The following is a 15674-nucleotide window of genomic DNA, read 5'->3' as shown; positions in this document are numbered from 1 at the left end:
GATCAGCTGCTGTTCCTGCTTCGCTCTGGTTTTTCATTTAACTTTGTGCGTACCGACGCCTCCGTGGCGGGTACAGTATCGAAAGCAATGACGGACGTTCCGCCCCCTCTGCCGCCACGGTTGGGGGCTGGCCTCCAAGCTGAACGTCGGTCTGCTGCGTCCGACCATCTGCACATGACTCTGCCAGGGTCATCGAGCGGCTCTGACGTGGACGACATGGAATCCGACGGTGGATATACAGTGGCCACAAAGCGCCGGTTGAAGAGGAAACTTCCTAGGACTTCAAGCGTGAGTGAGCTCAACTACAATAAGCCGCCCTCACAGCAAACGTATACAATCGCCTACATCCCCATCGCTGCTACTGGCAACCTCAATTCCCTCAATAGGCAAACTCTCACTGCCTATCTCGAGAAGCTGGCTCCAGGGCATATTAGAGAGGTCCGTATTAATAGCAGAAAAAACATCCTTACTGTTGATGTCTCTACACGAAGCATCCTTGACACTTTAAAGGCTGTAACTCAGCTGGGAAATATCCTTGTCCGCTCATTCATCGTACAGGGAGGCAGTACCACGGCTGGTGTGATCTACGATGTGGATACAGATATTGATAATGGCGATCTCCCAACGCTAATATCCTCAACTGTCCATATCACAGACATACACCGTTTTGGACGGTCGAGGTGCATAAAGCTCATTTTTGAGGGAGACAACTTACCATCACATGTGAAAGTGGGATATGTGAGACATCCTGTCCGTCCATACGTCCCAAGGCCATTACAGTGCCATAAATGTCAGAAAATCGGGCACGTAAGTGCTGTGTGCGCAAACAGGATGACATGTCCCCGCTGTGGTGGTGATCATGATGAGTCGACGTGTAATGGGTCTGACTTGAAATGCACTAACTGCGATGGGCCGCACAAGGCAACGTCGAAGGAGTGTCCAAAATTAAAGACTGAAATGTCCGTGCTAAGGAAAATGGTGCGAGATCGCTCTACACACAGAGAAGCGGCTACCAAGATACACCGCCACCAGAGGCGCTCCCGTAATCGCAGGAGGAGATCAGCATCGACAACAGGACAACCGGTGCCTCATGAAAAGTCGACGCGCGCTCCTGTTATTCCTCAATCGTCAGGACCTGTAGCTACGTCTACTCTTCTGAACACCAAGGACACTACTATATGGCCTGCCCTGCCGTCTCGGAGTGCAGAAGTGCAGCCGGAACGCCAGCATGAACGCGAAGCTTCGTCGTCGGATGGTCAAATCAAGGCAATGCTTACACAATTGGTTCGTTCCTTGCGAATGCTGCTTATGGGAGTTAAGACGCCCGTTGCTAATGCGGCGGTGCAAATTCTCGACGCACTCGAACCGGTGCTTGCTGCTATATAAAGGATAGCAAGAACCATGGCATCATCAACTTCAATGCTGTCACTGCAAGAAAGGATCAGCCATTCCGTGATATTTCAATGGAACGCACGAGGTCTACGAGGTCGCCTCGGAGATTTTAAACAGAGACTGCTCAAGTATCGATTTCCAGTTATTGTGATATGCGAGCCGAATATGACTTCGAAATTTAGACTGTCTGGTTACGAACAATTCGCGTCTGAGACAAGTGGAAATCCTAGCAAAGTCTTACTATGCGTGCGATGTGACCTCACGTACTCGCTAAACCAAATTCCGGTGCACAACAACAACGAGTACGTTTCTATAACGCTGAAGCTTAAGCGCCGCACAATCTCGGTCATCGGTGGCTATATTTCTCCCAGGGGAAGATTTGACGCTGAACACCTGAAACTTGTTCTTGACTCCAGCCAAGGACCTCATGTTATCGTAGGTGACTTCAACGCACACCACCATCTTTGGGGTAGCCGGGCCATAAACACTCGAGGAAGACAGCTTCTTGACTTCACAAACAGCAATGGTCTTGACATCCTCAACGACGGCTCACCAACATATTTGCGAGGCACAACGTACAGCAGCTGTCTCGATTTAGCTATCGCTTCACGATGCCTTTCGTCTTCTGCTGCCTGGTGCACAGATGCTGAAACGTACGGCAGTGATCACCTACCTACTTATGTACAATTGAGATGGTTCACGAGACTCCCTAATCGTCATGCACAACGCACTGACTGGGATGCTTTTCAAACCAAACTGGAAGACTCCTGCGGCTGTATAACTTCTCCGCAAGAGATCGAAGAGCGAATTACAGCAGCAATGCACGCAACAACAGACATCGTCACAACATCACATTCCAGAACATCCGTTGATGTTGTATATGAGCATCTGCGGGCAGTCCGTCGTCGCGCCGAGAGGAAATACAGGCGAACTAAATTGATATCTGACTTGAGGACGTCACGTCGTGTGCAAAAGAAAATTCAAAGACGCTTGGAAAAGCTCGACAGACAGCGTTGGAGGTCATTTTGCAGCAGCCTGGACCCAAGAAAACCATTGTCCACGATATGGCATGTTGTACGAGCCTTGCCATCTACTCCACAACAACGACGTCCCTTCCGAGCTCTGGCTATCAATCAGATGCGCAGTGAGAAGGAGATCGCGGAAGATTTCTGCTTACATCTCTCCGGCTCTACAACAGTGGTATCTACGCTGTTCAGGTGCGCTCCCCCAACAGTGGACGATCGTCTCGACCTTCCATTCACGCTGCAAGAGCTACGTGCTGCGATCTCTTCTTCAATACACTCAAGTGCGCCAGGGCCTGATGGCATTACCTATTCTACCCTACGCCATCTGGGCCCTCGAGCGACTGAAGAGCTTCTGGCTTTATATAATCTCTCTTGGGCCTCGGGAACTGTGCCTGCACATTGGAAGACAAGCAAGATCGTGGCATTATTGAAGCCAGGCAAGTCACCCCATGATATGCTCTCCTACAGACCAGTGGCGCTTGCCAGTTGTATAGGAAAAACCATGGAACGGATGGTTTTGATGCGCCTAGAATGGTTTTTGGAGAAGCGTAATATATATCCAGACGCTATGACAGGTTTCCGAAAGGGTAGATCGTCAATCGACAGCGTTATTGATCTAGTAACGACTGTTGAACATCAGAAACGTCGCCGTCGATTGACGGCTGCTGTCTTTCTGGATATCAAGGGTGCATTTGACAATGTTCTACATGATGCAATTTTAAATGCCCTTGAAGAATATGGCATTGGTGGCCGTATGCATCAGTGGATAGCCAGCTATCTTCGAGAGAGAACGATATTTATGACAACTCTAGACGGTCATACAAGGAACCATCCTGTCTACCGTGGGGTGCCTCAAGGAGGTGTACTGAGCCCAACCTTATTTAATGTTGTTCTCGTTGGACTCGTCAAAGAACTCACAGGCGCAGTCTCGGTCTCTGTGTACGCAGATGACATCTGTATATGGACCACGAGCTTAACGCGCTTACAAGTACAAACGAAGCTACAGCGTGCAGTGTCAATAACGTCGCAATACCTAAATAGTCGTGGACTTCAGCTCTCACCGACTAAGAGTGTAGCCATGACATTTACCAGGAAGTCAATGGCCTGCTACCCCGTCATGATTGATGGCAAGATTATACCTTCGGTAACCCACTATAAGTTTCTCGGAGTCACCATCGACCGTGACTTATCTTGGTCGAAACACATCTCTGCATTGAGAAAAAAGCTGGACAGCTTTGCACAAATCATTCGACATATGTCTGGAAAATCGTGGGGGCCATCCCAATCATCTCTTCTGCAGCTCTACCAGGCACTTTTTGTTGGATACCTCCGCTACAGCGCACCTGTACTTTCTCGGATTAGTTCATCTGCCCTCCGCACACTTGAAGGAGCTCAGGCTCGCGCACTAAGAATTTGCCTAGGGTTACCACGATGTACTTCCACATGGGGCACTATTGCAGAGGCACGCGCATGCCCAGCTCGAGTGTATCTGCAACATGAGCCAATGCGAGTGCATTTAAGGCTACTGACAAGGCATAGGAATCATCCACTGACAAATGTCACAAGTATACGGCCTGACGCCGCCTACTCAGGAGCCGTATTGTCGCAACGGGATCTACTGCCGTCGGACTTCGCACCACATGGCATACCGGAAGCTCCACTCTGGACGATGGCAAAGCCGACGGTGAAAACCTCAATCCCCGGAATAACGAAAAAGTCGAAAATGCCACTTGCGGGTCTCAAACATTTCGCGTTATCCTACATTGCTTACAAGTACGGATATACCGAACATGTTTTTGCAGATGGTTCTGTTACACAGACCTCTTCCGCGGCAGCTTACACGGTACCTGCAATGGGGATTACGCAGCGGTTCAAGATAGGACACAAAACATCGTCTACAGCAGCTGAGTTGACCGGCATTCGAGAAGCAGTCCGCTGCATACTACAACAAAACCTGGCTAACTGGACAGTGTTCTGCGACTCAAAACCGGCGCTGCAACTCATAAGCAATTATATGAATCCCAGAAGCGCATATAGCCCTCTAATATACGACATCATGGCTCTGCTCACCGAGGCGTCTCAATCCGGACATAACATTGCACTGCAGTGGATTCCCAGCCACTGTGGAATAGCCGGAAATGAGCAGGTTGACGCGGAAGCAAAAATTGCGCACACTGACGGGAAGATTATAAAACTTCCCTTTTGCCGTTATGACATCAACGCCTTGCTACACAACTCCATCAAAACGTCTATGGAGCGACAATGGGACAACCCCGAACATCGGCAAGAGCGCCTCTATAGACTTGACGCCGGCTTGCGATTCCGACTTCCACTTCGGATGCGGAGAGGCCAGGAAACACTAATCCATCGATTACGGCTTGGTGTGGCGTACACTCGCAAATACCTTCACAAGATTGGACGAGAACGAGACCCTGATTGTAGCGTCTGTCACACTCCCGAGACAATAGAACACATACTTTGCGTGTGCCCTCAATATGCGACCGAGCGAAGGACACTAAAACGTAGTGTTGACTCTTTGGACTCCCGCCCCTTTTCGGAAGCCAAGATTTTAGGCGCATGGAGAAGCGTTGATCATGCCCAGCGCACCATAAGATCACTTCTGAACTTTATGTGTGAGACGGGCTTAGACGGTCGTCTCTAGGACCTGTGCAGTGTGCAGTGCGCGAAATGTGTTTGTGCGATGACGTTCTGTGCGGACAACACTACTCCTGCGTGTAGTGTGTGAAAAGTGCACAACCGCGTATTGGACAACGTGTGTAAATAGTAGCTCCTTGTACGATATCATAATCACCTGTCACCTACCTCTCTCTGTATCACCCACTTCCCCTTACCCCAGTGAGGAGTAGCAGGCTAGAGACACGCTCTCCAGGCCGACCTCTCCTCCCTTCTCTTCATTAAAATCTACTCTCTCTCTCTCTCCAAGCACGTTCTCAAGGAATGATCAATAATAACTATACCTATTTTGTCCACACATACTTAACGTCGCAAGCACGTTTTGGGTCTTGTTCCTCGCATTATCAACAAGTTTATTCATTCTCAGTTGCAACAGAAGGGTTGACAGTACCATGAGTTATATGCTTCGCCTTTTGTAAAGCATAGTCGTAATGCTCAGAAGCGCTTCCATACACAATGTACAACAAATGCACTAATCAACCCACACCATATTATCTTCACCTCTATATTACTCATAGTATTTCCATTATTATCACCAAATCTAAAAAGGCGCCTCATTTAGTTGAATGAGAGCACCAGGGAAGCCTAATATGAAGCTCGTATAACGCATAAAAATACAGGAAGTACGACGGTTCATATTTATTACAGAACTTTTGAAATTTTCTCGCCACTTCGCCTTTACATTGCTGCTATTGCAACCGAATGTGAACTTGGTGTAACGGACCTCGGGAAACATTGCCTATAACGGCCATATAACGCTTTCGAGCGCTTGCTTAAGGATTTTTTTAACAGCCCGTAATTTACTGACGCCCTGAAAACATTTGCCACATATCACCCACTAGATTGCCCTTTTCTTGAAATGCTATTTTGTGGCGCATGGGCTTCTTTCAGGAGATAGATCAAACTTTTTATGCGATTCGCAAAAGACGCTTGTAAAGATCTGGCGCCCCGCGAGGGCTGTAACTAACCTGCACAGTTCAAACTGCATTTACCGGTCCCCCATAACATATCCCCTATTCTCGCCTTCTATAGAAGTGCTGCCACACTTGCTTCTCCCAGGGCTGCGGGTAAACTTAATAAGCATTTTGTATAACGTCTCTTAACTGGCTGAAAACGAATGTTTACCAGTTTTCATTGAGCCCTCATTATTCCCCGAACGTGACACATTATTTCTGTGCAAAACACCCCTAACGTGCACCACTATTATTGAAATGTAAACTCGGTGACTAGTGCAGTTCTCCTAGGACACCGAAAGAACATGCACATAATGTTTCCGAACGCTCCTAGTCGCACTCTAACGTTGGAAAACTACTACCTAAGTATATAAGTACAAAGAGACACCGCAAGCACATGTTCTCTACGTTGTTCGCCAAGACAGATGAGCGTTCTAGATAGGCGATCTCATGAGTAGCGTGTTTGCAGTTTAATTCTAGGCGCATATTGAAAGGTTCCATGCGCCATCGTCCATGCGCTTGACTCAGGTGTAACGGTGATCCGTATTGTTGACTTCTTGTTCGAAACTGGAAGTCCTGCAATGTAAAAACAATTAGCGCGATTTGAAGATTTATGTTTCAACACTTATTTACAGTTGTTTCATGCACAACCTAGCGATTGCGCTATTTATGTATGTGGCACGCGGTGCATGACTTATGTTTCGATTGATTGATTAATTGATTGATTGATTTACACTCACAATTCGCACTCCTTCAGCTACTGAGGCACAATCTTAATGCTATTAAATTATCTTCCCTAAAATTAAACCGATCTTCACTTGATATGCTGCCTTGTATATCGAGAGGGGCTGCACAGCGCCATTACCCGACTAAACTAATATATACGCACTTCGTTAACACTTCTCTATCTCTTTTTAACGCGATAGCGTTAAGGGCCCAGTGTCGCAGAAAATCCGGCGTCGGTGACCGGCGTGCGATGTCGGTGGGTGGCGGAGAAAATCATCCCCAACCCAGACCGCGCAGGCCCTCCACGTGGTACAAGGTTTTGGTGAACAAAAACTGATTTCTCACAGTGAAATCCGCCAGAAAAATGGTAAAGTACGATTTTACCATTCGGCGTCCGATTCACCGTCGGATTGTTTACAATCGGCGTCGGATTGTAATTTGAATGTACGAGAAAACCTAATTCTGCTCCGAGGAAACTCAAATACAAACCCCTTTTCCAGCATTTCTACCAGACCTACAGCCGCGTATTCGGGTACTTGCGAAAATGATATCCGGATGGCGCTCGCATCTATAGGCAGGTCAAATTGCGACTTCGGCTGTTAATTTTGGACACGCGTGAGCGTCGGGGCAATAGCAAACAATTAATAAAATAATATAAGAAGGTGCTAGGGCCATCACATTTTATTACAAGACTACTTATATTGCCTCTAGAAAAACGTCTTTCCAGCAATGCACTTTTGTTTAAAAGTGAAGCCGACTTCAAGGGGATCGGTGTAAGCTTGGTCTTGGTAAGCTGGCTTTCCCACGTTGAATGTTCCAGTGAATGGAGCCTACTTGCCGTATGCGAACGATGCGATGCGAACGGGTCCCGATAACGCTATCGCGTTCTACTCTTAAAGACGAATCTTAAGCGTTCTCCCATTTTTTTTCGGGCGTGGGAACCAGATTCACTTGGGTTGCCACGCGGCATAACTACAGAATGCAGTACGTATATACGCGCGTAGGCCCGTTTCATGCAAATACTGCGGCTAAGGCGACTTATAAAATGTGTTGTTCATGAACCATCATTTTCATTCTTCAAATTGACCCTTTCTCAACTTCATACCTCTAAGTACGCTTTCGCTGTCATTCCTTAGCTAACATTTGGCTGTCAGGTACATTCACGGCCTGGTCAAAAGCGCAACAGTACCGCAATATTTCGAAATTTGGTAGTCACGGAAAGAATCGCCCAATAGGCGTTCTTGAAGCTATACTTTGAGGCTGCACAGAAAACCGAGAACATGGCCCTGCTTTAGGTGAAGAAACATTTAGGAACACAGTGGTAAGCAAGTATTAAAGCGAACGCCTCATGATGCCGCCTCTAGCCAAGTTCGTCCGCCGCACTGACCATGCCCAAGCCTCCTCCCCGATTTTCGCGCCCGCGCAATGTCACGTGCTGACCAACAAGCCGCTTTAGACAGAGTCGCCTAATGGCGCCCCAATCACGCGTCGGCAAAATATAAGCACGGCACGCTTTTGTCAACATGATCTATATGCAGTGAGAAGGTGCCGCTGCACAATCAGTAACAATAACAGAAAGCGGCTAAGTCGTTGCCCGATGCAATATCGCCGCGGGTAATATTATTTATGCGACAAATACACGCATCAGATTCATGCAATTTGTGTAATGTAGAAATCTGACACTACTGTACCACCGACAAGGAGCTCGAACAGGAATGCAATGGCTGATGCAGCGCCGAACATGAGGTAGATGACGAAGATTGACTGCACCTCGAACAGTGACAGCGGGCTGTACGCGTCCTCACCGGAGCCAGAGGCGCACTTCTGCCAGTCGCCGTACTCCTCCTCCATCCAGGCATCCAACAAGCCGCTCTCCATCATCCAGCTGATCCTGGTCTCAGAAGTAAGGATATAGGTGAAGTGGTTTACTACTAACTATGGGGTGATCGCGTTAGCGCAGGTCCGCCAAACGGTACGGTCTCCGACAACGTCAAGCTAAGAAAAGGTGTGCGGCGCCTACAAAGAGCCATAAGCAAGCCAGGTGTTTCTTCCTCAACATTTTAAAGGCCCTCCTTCTTTAATAAGAAGCCGACTCAGTACACAAAATACGAATACAAATCACGCTAAATGGTCTACGCGCTTAAAAAGAAGGTCGCAGTAGTTACTACATAGTGTTACACTATTTGCTACTGCAGTTAGTAACGACAGAGTTAGTAACATGAATGACTGAACAAGGTAGTGCCTGTTACTAATTCGTCGCAGCTACCAATTCGAAGCACACTCAGTACCACCGGCTTGAAAGTTTTTATTCTGTAACAAATATATCGGACCCACTGTGGAATATGCCACAGCTGGTCCGATATACGAGTATGCTGCAGAGGTGAGAATCTGCATCGGGTAGTGCAATGTGCATTTGGAATTGGTATAGCTGAGACCCTTTAGTAACAGTAATACCTCTTTCGTCAGTTATGTTACAAACTTTATCGTTACCAACTGCAGTTATGTTAAGGTATAAAATGGTGTGAGACCATATGTAATAACTACTCCAACCTTCTTTTTTTAAGAGCATAGTTTTGCGGAGGTTATTGACCTGCGCAACTAAAAATATTCCGGCAGAACCCACCTATGACGTTAGCCTAAGTCTAAGACTCGTATTCAACCTTTACTCCATCATTGTCCAGTTCATCTGTTGTGCCCAGGACAGCTATCACTGGGCCGTGCATGCTGAAGTATGATACGCACAATGCATGGGTGGCAACAAGTGCTTTCGATTTATGGCGTTGACGTGCAGCCCTTTATGTCCATAATAAGATTCCTCAGGTGTGTCTACGGGTTAGGAGTGAAGTTTAGCGCAACCATTTTGCCCAGAAAGAATGTGGAGCGAAGCATACTTATGAATATGTTTCAATCGCGTTCTTTCAGTACCGCATTCCTTTGTCCCATGTAAAAGTGTCTGTAAGCCAGTACGGCTAATTTTCAAATGTGCGCTCAAGGAGCGGAAAATTAAAACTGAGCAGTGCATTGTCGCGAGGCCGCCTGTTGCCCTGTGCCTAATGATACCAACATGTTGATGAAGCACAGGGATCAGTTCACGAGAGAAGCTGCTGAGACATTGTACATGTAGCGCATGTTAGATCTCTGTATCAGTGCTCCGTCCGTATCATTCTACCAGAGTAAAATTGATTTTCTTTTAAAATTTGAGGCTAGGGAACTTTATGATAATTTTGTTCCTTCAAGTGATTATTTTGCCTTGTTGCTTGTCCTGGTTGTTTTTATGCAGTTTTTTTTTTGCGTGCTGCGAAAAATTTAAGAGGGTGTGTGTGCTTTCAATATTGTTTCGGTTGGTAGTGCGCATCTGCGTCTTCGGTCCTTTACTTCGTTCTGCGTGTGTTGCGCCTTTTAAAATTATGAGTCGAAGTCAACTCGTCCAGTAGTCTGTTTGTGCACGGTCCGAAAGTTTTCGTTGCAGTTTTCCTTTAAACAACGATATAAAAGAGTGCTAACATGAACCAGTTAGTATGCACAGTGCTGAGCAACTGAAGCGCGATACTCGGACCGTATGGCGGCTGGCACCTTTTTGCGCCACCGGTGACCACTGGGTAATCGCCGAAAGAGCAGACGCAATCACAATGCATCACAAAAGCTCTCGATTTCACGTGGCATAAAAATGTGTCAGCTTGGTGTCCCCAGCGCCCACTGGTAGCGCATGAAGGGCACGCAGCCACGCGATTCGAGTATCGCGTTTCAATCGCTCACCACAGTACATGTCAAAGCTAAATAGAGTGACAGCCCATATGACAGGAAAAACTGAGGGAACGGACGAAACGCTGATAATTAACGTTTTACACTTCATCCATTCCTTTTTGTTTGTCCTGTCCAATGAAGTAAGATTCTATTTACCTTAAGCAATAAATTACTTATAGGGAGGCGATAACCGTGTTACTAACCGTTGGTTAACTACGGTGACGAAGGCTGGGTCTTCGTTTCGGTTGAGCGCCACGGCAAACTTGTGCGGAAAGAACTGCTCCCGCGAGAAGTAGAAGGTGCCGTGTCTCAACACGCTACAGCTGGCCGCCACGTGGAAACGCATTGTGGTGGCGTCGCTGACGATGACTGCGTCTCCATTCTGCACCGCGATGAGGTTCTCTCGGGAGTAGAGCGACTTGGTGTCGAACGTGCCGTTGCTGCGAACAACCATCTCCCACACGGCTCGGTACTCCGGCACATTCCGAGAACCCTGCGACGAGGCCGACGTTCGTGCATCAGCGCGCCGACGGCTTCATGCTAAACGCGATAAGCCCCTGCGATCTCGAGTAAAAAAAAGATGTTTTTTGCAGTTATGGCAGCAATCGAAATCAGTGCCAGTGTTGAATACCCACTACTCCGAAGGAGCGCCGCTTGGGAAGCTGTTCGTGCTTTGGTTTTTATTTCGCTCCTGTGAATTGTTTTGTCCTGTTCAATTTTAGATGTTTCTGTTCGGTAACGTTCGATGCCACCCCAGAAGGTCGGTACTCGACTAGTATGCAGAACTGTGGGCAGTAGAGGCAGCTAATGTCGGTGCCAGGGGTGCCCTGCAGGTACTACGCAAGTGCCCAAAACTAAGCGTGTGGTTTGTCGCACAAGGAAGTAGTTTGGGATCGTTGGTTTGCCACGCTGCGAAGCTTAAATAGTCTGATGAAGACGACATTATACAAATAACAAGAACGAGCAGGTGTACGTACGTGCTATTGCACATTGAGTACTACCTTTGGAGCATTGCTTAATTTCCCAGCTCGCAGCGCGATTCGCGTCCAAGTCGTCGTGTGTCGCTCAAACACAAACGAATGCGGTGCAGCATTGGTTGCTGTAATCATCCAAAACAATGATATGGATCCTATTTGAGTCGCTTTTACTGCATGCGGTTCAGTACAGTTTCGAAGGTTGTCCCCCAGAGCACTGCTACTGGGGAAATACCGAAAGCAGTCAGATATATAAATCCCGCCAGCGCAGACCGGCGAAGCAAAGAAGTGAAGATTGTGTGTACCGCATAGACAACCTCACTTCAAGTTTCTTTGTCAACGCCAGCGCTCGCCTTCCACTTACCGGAGCAAGGCGAACTCGCGCTGGTGCTCACGCCCGACCACTCCGCATGTCGTTTCGCTATAGCTGCCCCACGCTCGCGTTGCACGTGGCCATTTTTTTTTTTTTACTTTCACGCTGCCGGCAACCTCACGTTCGGTCTCGCGAGCGGCACTAGCCACGACAATAGAGGGGGGGGGGGGGGATTTCAGCAGTGCCTATAGAATCCCTGCTACGATTAGTTATGGTTCTTATTGACAGCGAGAGCCACAGATAATACCACGGACCATACGCTCAAACTTCGCAAGCATCTCTCTAGACAATATTTGACAAAACTGCAAGAGGCCGCACAGTACCTCTTGTGGCCCGAGCTGAAATACTGTCCGTGTGCTTCTTTGTACCATTTCACTGACGTTAAAGCTAAAGACATTTCTCTGCAGGGATGCCAGTACGCATTGCGGCCGAAGATTGGCTCACGTACGGGAAAGAATTAAAAAAAAAGGACAATTGCTTTCTCTCGGAAATGCTTCATTTTTAACAGAGCATGGCACGCATTTTGTGTTTATGGCACCATGCGTGCGAATTAAATCCACTTCAGAGGTGCATCCCACTAATATAAGTTGAAATAGTGTTCGCATGTTAAATACAAGGCCCGTAACAAAAAACGTTATTGGCCAAAATCTTGTCGCAAGAGCAGATTCCAGCCAGCCCTAGACTGGACACATATTTAACGAAGACGGCCAGCCAATGGCGAAGAGCACTTACGAACAAAAAAAGTTTTGTGAATTTGACGCCAGATCATTTGAAAATACAGTGGTTATCTTTGCTCCTGCTTTTTTTTTTTTTTTTTTGCCGCGCTCCTTCACCTTCGTAATCATCTGCCACTTCCTTCGTCAAATATTCTAGACAATAGAGAGTTTTAGTTTCACGTACGTGGAAGAGTTCGCGTACGTGGAGCTCCTACGTGACTGCAATGCGCATGCGCAGAACGTGGAGGCTGCCCGCGCGTCTTGCGGACGCGCGTGAAAACTTCGCGCTTGCGTTGCGTGCTCTACGTACGTGGCGGTCCGACGGGGCGCTCTCGCGAGTTACGAAACTATCGAGAGAGCAGGTTTCAAGATGGTGGCAGACCAAGCGAACGCTCCGAGCAGTGCTCCGCGCCTAAGATTTTCAAAAAGTGACGACTTAGATCTACTTCGTGATGTTCAAGAGTGCAACCCATTCGAAGACATGATGCGGCATCCAATGAGATGGACTGAAATCGCCGTGCTGCTGTCGGCGGCCAGGGGAAAAGTGTTCAGTGCTCGAACTGTGCACGATCGCGCAGACCTCCTGCTCACGCAGTACGCTGACAAGGACAGCAAAAGCCTCTGCACCTTGCTGCTTCAGTTGTGTGTAGCGCAAATAGATAGACGGTAAAGGTCAGTATATTTTTCGCATGCGGAAGCATCCATCGTATGTATGCGATGGCTCCACGCAGGGACTTCTGGCGCTGCTTCTGCGTACGTGAAACTATAAACGTAGCGGACGCGTGCTGCGGAACATACGCAGAGTTCTCACGTTTGCGTACGCAAAGCATCCACGTACGTGAAACTAAAACTCTCTAATATTAGCAAAGGTGAAGCGTATTTCATGGATTCGCTGTGTACGACCATTACTTTTCGCCCCCTTCCTAATGTGGCCGCAGTAGCCGGGAATCAGACCCGCGACTTCATCGCTCGGCAGCAAGAGAACATGGTCACTGAGCTGCGGCTGCCTGGTTATGAAAGTCTTGATTAATTACAAACCGAAGTTCATGCTCAGGCATTTCAACAAGTGCATTGCTTAAGCTTGTTTGCATCACGAAAGTCGTTTTCCTTCCGAGTAACGACCACACCTCAGAAGCTGTCGAATATTTACATTTTGTGACTCCAGGCTAATACTGTGGAATATCTAGTCATTGCAATTTTGAAATGCTGAAAACGCCAAAGGTGCCGTCTACTCAATACGTACGCTCAGCAGGGATTCATAGGCGGTGCCCTCCCATATGAAGGTCTTCACGTGCCCGCGCTCAGCGAGCTCCTTCATGGAATCGATGCGGTCGGGTTCAGGTCGCACCATCATTGTAGCCTTCATGTGACCCGTAAAGGCGTTCATAAGCACCAGCACCGTCAGCCACCACATGGCAAATACGATCCTGGATGGCGTACCACGCGGTGGCCGTGGCGAAGCTGTGCGGAAGAAGCGACATAGAGGAGTTAGTCAGTGGTCGCCGATTTCACACTACTGCAGCTAAGCATCACGTCTTCCTTGCAGTGGCCATTCGGAAGGCCCTCATAGCCACGATGATCCTTACGGTACATATTCTGACTAATATTCAGCAAAATGTCCAATGCAGAACTCAAATAAAGCATTGCAGAACGTAAATAAGAATGACTGCCATTGTTTGGTCTGAAACGCTCAGTGCATGTACAACATGCATGGGATATAGGAGACATAACATGAAGATTAGCCATTTATAATGCTTTAATTAAATTTTCATCCCATTCCTGTATTGCCGAAGGGCTGAGCCCTGGGTTAAACTTTTGAGGATATATCGGATTGCGCTTCGGGTAGAACATGTTAAGCCCTTCTTGCTAGTCTGAAATGTCTAACTGAGAAGTTTCTTTTGTTCCCTAAAGTTCTTACATATTTTTTTTATTGCGAAGTATGCTTTGCTTCAATAACCCGGTTAGCATCTGTAATTTGTGCTACGTTTAGTACATGTTTTCCATCGTTCTCGTTTACTGGCTTCGGCATTGGCCTAGAGCATCAGCCCCCTCGGTATGGGATGACGTGACACATTCCTTCCTGGGACAGGTCGTACTGTTCTTTCTTCAGAATAAAGTAATTTTCTGGGTACGTCAATTCAAATCGGGTACTTTTCCAGACTCAAGAGAGGCGAAATTTGCAGACACAATGCCTCACTGGCTGCCATGGGCGCTAAAGCATGCAGATAGGTTATATTTCTGCAATAATTTGCCGTAAAACCCAATGTAATAATTGTAAAAACAATAAACGTGTAGAAATTTAAAACATTTAGCCATCATGTGCTTGAACAGAGTGTAGTGGAGATGAAGCATTAGATGCAGCAGTGGGATGCTGTCTTGGCTGGAGGTGCGATACCGCCTTTGTGCCCGTCGTGCAATCCTTCCACCTGCCGTCCAGCGTTAATAAACCCCCTTCCAAGAGCTATGAAATTTGTATTCGTGCGTGCAAACAGTGCTGGGCTCGGAGATTAGTGCACATCGTAATGCGTTCTGTTTAATTTATGCAGATTGTGCACTCAAATGGTTCCGCGTATAGCATTTACTCCCACTGCGTGAAATTCGCAATTTTTTTCGATATTTATTCAAATGTGATGTTTTGGCGACCTGACATTATTATGTGTTTCATGCACAGCGTCGTTGCTGTTTGCGCAGCCCACATTTATCTTTTTTTGTGACAACCTTTGCTTGGGGACGTTTCAGTTATTTACCTAGACAATTCTCATTTTTTGTGACAACCTTTGTTTTGGGACGTTTCGACTATTTATCTAGAAAAATAAAACCGCTGTGGCAAAGTGACACCCGTGCAAATGGGAATATGAGCAATGCTGTCGCTGTTGATTTCTGTGCACATGTGCTCAATCATTCTAAAGGGGTTCTCACCTTCGTAGAACAACATCGAAAAATACATCCACCAGTTTTCCAACACGATGTTTTGGACTGGAAATTCCAACCTTCTCTTTGGTGAATAAGTCCATCATCACAGCTGCGAAGACACAGAACAGCAGCGAGACCAGCAGAGCTATCCATACCTACCAACA

At 47.3% G+C, this 15674-nt stretch overlaps 1 protein-coding gene across 1 annotated transcript in view; it reads right to left on the bottom strand.

Annotated features, from left to right (window-relative positions):
• Positions 1-5385: 5385 nt before the first annotated feature.
• The window catches only part of LOC119448936 (glutamate receptor ionotropic, kainate 2-like), a 28926-nt gene continuing 18637 nt past the window's right edge, over positions 5386-15674 (bottom strand). Inside the window, exons 4-8 of the mRNA XM_049666569.1 lie at positions 15517-15665; positions 13841-14075; positions 10738-11027; positions 8482-8681; positions 5386-6640 (exon numbers count right to left, since the gene is read on the bottom strand). Of these exons, the coding sequence (XP_049522526.1) occupies positions 6513-6640; positions 8482-8681; positions 10738-11027; positions 13841-14075; positions 15517-15665 (1002 nt within the window). The 3' untranslated portion in view covers positions 5386-6512. The remainder of the gene's footprint in view (positions 6641-8481; positions 8682-10737; positions 11028-13840; positions 14076-15516; positions 15666-15674) is intronic.

Source organism: Dermacentor silvarum, chromosome 4 (genome assembly GCF_013339745.2).
Source record: "Dermacentor silvarum isolate Dsil-2018 chromosome 4, BIME_Dsil_1.4, whole genome shotgun sequence".
Taxonomy (NCBI): Eukaryota; Metazoa; Arthropoda; class Arachnida; order Ixodida; family Ixodidae; genus Dermacentor; species Dermacentor silvarum.
Note: the sequence above shows the minus strand (reverse complement) of the source record. Positions and strands in the feature narration are given on the sequence as shown.